Genomic DNA, 7054 nt, shown 5'->3' with positions numbered 1-7054 from the left:
GGTGAAATATGCATTTATTTATCAGAGAGCTATGTATTAAAACAGCTTTTATTTCGCGAGGCAAATCGTTCGGATGTAACGACACAAGTTAGGCATAACAGTGGCCTTGGTTCTGCAAGCACCATTCGGGTTGCAAGCTTTCCGCATCGAATCCTCTTGCTACGTATCGCTCTCTCTGCCTAAGCATTCTCTGCTCAGCATGGATCCAACTCGAAGATGGCTCTGCCCACAATCTCTCAGCGAGTGCAGCCGCTCTAGGCCAGATCTTCGAATCGGTCGTAGCGCTGTCAGCTTGCTCTGACCAAAGAGCTGCTTCTCCTCCTATTACGGGACACACATATACATAGAATTGGAGAAACCTCGCTTCGAAAGACGTACAAAAGGTTACCCAGTATGTGATGTTTCTTCGTCAGAAGATTCTTCGACCGGACTATCGACAGAGGAGAATTATTGTAAACCTTCTGCCAACCTTTGTAAGGAGCACACCAGTTTTCGCCTTCGCCTACCCAAGCTGCAGAACTGAAACGAACCCGCACGAAGAATTTATAGCGTTAGATGTACACAGAAGTTTTAGTCTTTTATGCAGAAGATCTTTATGCAAAATATAAATTTCCTGCATTAATTGTAAGGAGCGGGAGCTAAATAAAATGGCCATTAATATTCTTCAATTCTTTTAATCCCTTTACTGCTTTAGATTTCATTTACTCATTGTTGTCATAAATTCATAAAATCCGCATTCTTATAATAACTTGTATTGGTTGTAATTAGACTGCAGATTTGATACGTTTACGGCAAAAATGAGCAGGTGAAGTATAAAACGATAGGAGACTTTAAAGAATACAAGAACGTCCATATACAGTGGTTTCTCTATATATGTCGTCAATGCCTGGATGATGAACGTCGCGGAGTTATCCCCACTACCGCGGGGTATACTTCGTGAGACGCGATAGTGAAACAATAGCAAACGTCTGCTCACCCGCAATCTAAATAAAGCGCATCGTAGTTCGAAAAGATTACGTCAAAATTGTTTCGCAACAATCTGTCAACCGTCGGATCATCGCCGGTCGTCCAAATTTGGATGATATACTTGCTAGGATCCAGATATCGAATATTTTCAGGACTGGTCAAGCCACTGGTCCACACTACGACAGGAATATCTTTTTGACCGTTGGCGACAGTTAACTTTTCGAGTGCTTTGCTCTGAAAATGATCCCAAAGTTTGTAGAAACTCGATTCTGATAGATCCCAGCCTTTCACAGTCTGCATCCAATTTGTTATAACAGCCGATGAGTTCCAGCAGTTTAAGTTCACTTCGTCTCCGCCCATGTGGAAAATATCCGGTTGGAAATCGTCTATCATGTCCTTGTATATCCCTTCGAGAATTTCGTACATTGGTTCACTGGTCGGATTAAGTTGACCACAGGGCGGTTCAACGCAATACTTTTTCCAGGGTTCTGCCTTGAAACAGACGACGGCATCGTCTCCTACCTGAAAGATCGTTTTATAATTACACACCGAACTTCCTTTCATGCTTTCGCACTGTACAACTTAAAATCACAATCATTACTAGACTGCCGATTTTTATGGAAAAGAAACAATTTCCAAATCAATTATAACAAACAGAAATTAAATAAAAATGTATATTTTCTTTTAACAATTTTCATAAGCCAACAATAGCGTGTATCAGTATTTTTGCGTCTGCAGTGGTTTCAAAATATTTAAGCCCACTTTGTTTCGCTAAATGGAATTATATATATTTTTTCTCATGTATGAAAACAATACTAAACTTAATGGTTAACGAGATATTTTACGATAAGCTGTCTTTTGTGTTTACATCGCTTGGCCTATAAGACTACTTCATTCTCAAGACGGCTTATCATGATATTTTTATCACGTTAACTATTAAGTTTAGGATTAACGATTTTAACGATGTTAATACCATTGCTTTATTGCTTTATTGTTTTATTACGAAAACAATATACAATTCCATTTGAAGAAATAAAGTTGATTTTTAAAATCTTGACCTCTGTACATGGAACAAAAACTGATCGTTTATTTATTTATAATTTTTATACCATTTTTTTTTTAATTTAATAAATGTATGAAGTCTATGATACTATACTATTAAATAATACTAGCACAGAATACACAATAAATTTACCCATTGCCATCCTTCACCTACGTGCGCAGGTGCATCAAATTCCGGTAATACTCGAACACCTCGTAAAAGTCCATGTTCAACGATTTCTTTCACATCCTCCTCCGTATAGACCTTTTCGGCCGAGTACGAGCCTAATTTCGAGAACTTCGGCCACGTTCTACTTACATAAGGGAAGCTATGGGAATCGATGATATGCCAGTGTAAAGTGTTTAGCTTCGACATGGCCAATCCATCGATCGTTCGCAGTATGGCGGATTTGTCGAAGAAGTTTCGACTGGTGTCCAGCAAGACGCCGCGATACGGATAAACGGGTCCATCAGAGATCGAAACCTCACTCGGAATTTGAATCTGATTTCGTAAATTGTCGTAAATGATCAATTGGCCCAACGTCTCTATGGCATGGCGTGCGCCAAAATACGATTTCGCAGTAATCGTTGCGTTTATCACCTAGGCAGTAGAAAAGAAGAGGTGTACAATTATAATCCCAGTTAGCCAAATGCTGTTTCAAGCAAATTTAGCGCAATGTTTGCACCACACTTTGCGAGCAAAAGACTTGCCCATTTGGTACCAAACACTGCTTAGAGCAGAATTTGGTCCCCATTTTATATGAATTTGGCACCCAAAGTCGACAAATTCCTAGTCAAATTCGGAGCCAGGTGGGTCGCAAATTGAGTGCAATGTTTGCAGGCAAATTTCCATGCCAAATTGGAGCCAAACCTTGGCTTCGTTTGGCCCTCCTTACGGAGGGCAGGTCCGTCGCGCTAAGAGCGAGCGTAACCTTGTTCGCAAAAAGTGGTGCGTAAACACCACAATGTGCAGTGAAAGATAAAGTGCCGTAAAAAATGAGTTATAAAATATAAAATATGTCTATAAATGTATTATATTCCGATTTTGCTGGGTGTTTACTTTCAGAATAAAGTTAGGTTCCCTCTTAGTGCGACCGACCTGTCCTCTATAACGAAGCTGAACGAAGCCAAGGTTTGGCTTTAATTTGGCATGGAATTTTGGCTGCAGACTTTGCACTCAAATACCGAGCCTAATGCGGAAGCATATGCATAGGAATTTGGAGACAAATTTTGGTGCCAAATTCAAAGCAGATTGTTTACTGGGATAGAACAACAATTGCAATTGTCTTATAGAATTAAATTATTGCAAGTTGTACTTAACACTAAACGTATCGAGCTGTAAAAGTAACCGGTATATGTGGCCTTATAAAAATGACAAGATTTAATTTAATCAGACTTTGTGCGATTCTTATTATAATATGTGCTCTAATAAATAATACGTGCTCAATAATTTCAAAATAGAAAATCTAGAACCGGTTATTTGACCGATAGTGGTAGGTTTAGTGTTAATTTGGTTTCCTTGCAATTTACAAACGACTACAAAAGATACCGCAAATTAAAATGAACTATTGCATCATTGTAATTTTCTTCTTTGAAGAAAAACCATGCAATTTTCACGAAAAAGAAATCAGCTTGTAAGACGTTGGGAGACAATTGTAGAGGATAGTGACGACTATATAATTAATTTATTTATTTATTTCTCTGTTCGGGAGTAAGCGGTAAATGTAGGGGACTCGATAAAAATTATTATATTTTATACAAAATTGTTTCAAACAAAGTATGAATGAAACAAAACTGGAAAATATCAATTTTCAATATTCTAAGATAAATGTTAAACAGGTTTCCACTGATCTACGAAAATGATCCTATTAGCATATACATAGTCGCAGGGACAAATAAAATCTCGCATTCCGGTGTGAAGACCCAACTCTGAAATCCGTAGGACTGCAAAACGAAAGTAGCGTGGGTCACGCATAAATTATAAAAAAAAAGAACTTTTGTCGAGTGCTGTGCCTAATCCCCTGCATTGTAAATTTTGTTTTATCATACGATTAGTGAACGCGTAGTTCACCTTGACTCCCGAATCGCCTTTTTCCTTTTGAAATGTTTTGGAAGAAAATATGTTAAATAAAAGGTTCGAGTCCCGGAGAAGTAGAGAATTTTTTTCAAGAATCGACAATCTCACCGTTTTGTCGACTTCGGAGACTGCTAAGGTGTAACTTTCGTCTGTGCTCAGAGTAAGCTTAACGTTGTCAGTCTCGAGGAGTCCATTGCATCGTACGAACATGCTGTAACCACCGACTTTTACCGGTGTTCCGCGAGATTTGCCAGCGTTCTTTCGTAATAGAAGCACATTTTCATTCAAAAGTCGCCAAATTTGCGTCCCGCTTTCTAGATCCGCTATCGAGATCAATTTAGGATCAAGCTGGACCATCGCTTTGCTCAAAGACAGGTGACCCGTTGGCCTTGGCCACAACGAGCTGGACGCGCCGCAAAATAATTCGCATACTTCCAACGATATAGGGGTAGTTGTTTCCTTTGTGATTAATTGTTTCTTGCATAGCCCAGCCTCGCATGTGTAGTGCCATTCGGAACTGTGTACAAAATTCAAAACTCTTTCTAGCACTTTATATCTGCAGTAATGCCTCGATACATGTACATACGCGAAACAATACTAATCACATGATACAGAGAATTCTCGATATATGTCAACAAGGGTATACCCACGGGGTATACCCCGTGGTAGTGGGCATAATTCCGCGACGTTTATCATCCAGGCCTTGGCGACATATATATTGAACAATCAATTTTTTCGAACACTTTTCGATTTATTTCAAGTATTAAGAATCCAAAGTAAAATGTAACTACCCCACACGTAGAGCAAACACCTCTCATACGGAAACCGCCAAGAAAACTGACAAAACAAATTTCGTTTTTGATTGAGAAAATAAAGTAATTTCGCAAGAGTTAAGGAATTGCAATAATTCGTAAAGCTGAAAATTCGAGTTATTCTTAAAATTACGTTCCTCGAAAATCGACAGTGACTGAAGAAACAAAATTTAACGTTACAAAACGTAATCTATCTAGATAGCAAAATTTAACAGTTGTTAGAAAACATAATTTATTGAAAGTAAAGTGAGATATGTACAGCAAACATACACTTTCCTTGTTATCTGTCTTGTTATGAAACAAGATATAGAAGATACTTTATCAATCAAGTTTTTATAAAAATGGATAAAATATTTATCTTGTAAAATCGACAAATCTTTTATGCTTATTGTATGCAGAGTGGTTCAATAAGAACTGGCACTTTCAATATTTTTAAAACGATAAATATTATTTTAAAAGCCGTAAAAACTAAAAAGTTCTAGAAATATCATCATTGAAAACAAAACTGTTTGATTTTGAGTACAGAGGTTTTTTCTAAACCACTCTGCCATAACACTCTTATTTGTACAATACTCAAAGAAATCTCTTATTTATGTACATACAAATCTGAAACTGAAGATCCATTTTTCCTTACAAAATACTATAGATTAAAACCTCTGTAAAAATATTAAAAACATTTTCTTGTAACTGAGTCGTCCACAAATTTGAAGATTGAAACCTCCCATTTACAACGACACCTTGAAAATTGATGTACGATTTTTTTCACTGTGTTATGGAACAAAAATGAGGACAAAGTTCGGAGGTGGTGTACCTTGTGTCGCTGTACCGCTAGCTGTACACCTCTCATTTAAACCTTACTAAAACGACCGGAAAAAATCGCACATCAAGTTTTCTTACGTGATTGTAAAGGAGAGATTCCAATCTTCAACTCTACGGAAAATTCATTCACGAAAAAAATTTTTCAATATTTTTAGAGACACTTCAATCGGTAACGTTTTCGGAAGAAAATATGTCTTCAGTTTTCCACCTGTCCCGTCGTGCGTCATGGTCTTAGACAAAAATGAATAATGTTTAGTAAAATTAGGAGTCTGAAACTTTAAAATGAGACCAGGATTATTCTTGTACTATTTGCTTGAACAAAGTCAACACTGTTCGAACATCAAAAGTTTCTCGAGACTGGGAAATTCAGTGTTCAAATACTTTTTGAATCAACTGCATCTTCGTATAGTTCTCCTCTCGATAATTTTCTCAATTCTGTAAGCAATTGTGTGTATATACATATATAATTAATTAATAACATATATAATTGTGTATATACATATATGCCATCAAAGACGCGGCTGCATATGACGTTTACCCGCTTGAAGAGATGACTATTTCACGAACAAGAATGAAGTAGCATGACTCTATTTCGGTATTTGTCCACCGAGAGTCGGCGTGATTTGCTTTTTGGATCGACACGTTTATCTGGGTGCACAGTACCCACTTGTTGCTTTCACCGTAGCATAAATAGACCGTGAGTCTCGATTTCTAGTGAAACAGAAACGCCTAACGAGTTTATCACCGTTTAGATTCAATCGTCCTATCCACTTATGCGCCATTGCAATGACAATTAAACGGGGAAAAGTACTGTCACACCGATCTGCCTCAATTAGAAATTGCTAAAAGTGAACGACGGCGATGAGCAATATACAGTTAAAGGAACATCATCGCTGAACGACTCGCATAACTCGTATAAGACGTTTATCTATAGTATATTATTTACAGATGCATCAACAGATCAATCGATCACATGTATACAAACCATGGTTTAGTTGCAACTATATATATACGCATAGCAACATATTTTACAGTCTTCTATATCAACAAACCATAGTTGTTGTTATTTATAAATTTAGCGATTTAATTATATGTAATAGATATACGAACACTTACCGATAAGAATCCGTGGCGTCCACTTTGACCGTAGCTTGAACGAGAAATGCGGCAATTAATAAAAGAATCATACTGCTCAAATAACACCTACGCGCGAGGAGATCGTTGCATCTTGTGTGTGACCGCACGGCTTTCTTCGAACGTTTAAATCCTCCTCTTCGAGCAAATATCGAATCTTCGTTGGAAGGGGAATTAAGGAGTGGCGTCTCGTCAACGTCGTGAA

General features: G+C 37.6%; 1 protein-coding gene across 1 annotated transcript; it reads right to left on the bottom strand.

Moving 5' to 3' along the window:
- Nucleotides 1–13: 13 nt before the first annotated feature.
- On the bottom strand, nt 14–7032 carry Hexo1 (beta-hexosaminidase 1). The gene is made up of 6 exons (XM_076790851.1): nt 6832–7032; nt 4193–4601; nt 2162–2608; nt 977–1488; nt 389–519; nt 14–321 (listed from the first exon to the last, which is right to left on the bottom strand). The coding sequence occupies exons 1-6, from the start codon at nt 6900–6902 to the stop codon at nt 89–91; spliced, it is 1803 nt and encodes a 600-aa protein (XP_076646966.1). The 5' UTR covers nt 6903–7032; the 3' UTR covers nt 14–88.
- Between the last annotated feature and the right edge of the window lie 22 nt (nt 7033–7054).

This window comes from Halictus rubicundus, chromosome 7, assembly GCF_050948215.1.
Source record: "Halictus rubicundus isolate RS-2024b chromosome 7, iyHalRubi1_principal, whole genome shotgun sequence".
NCBI lineage: Eukaryota > Metazoa > Arthropoda > Insecta > Hymenoptera > Halictidae > Halictus > Halictus rubicundus.
The sequence above is the reverse complement of the archived record's forward strand: the minus strand, read 5'-3'. Positions and strand labels throughout refer to the sequence as shown.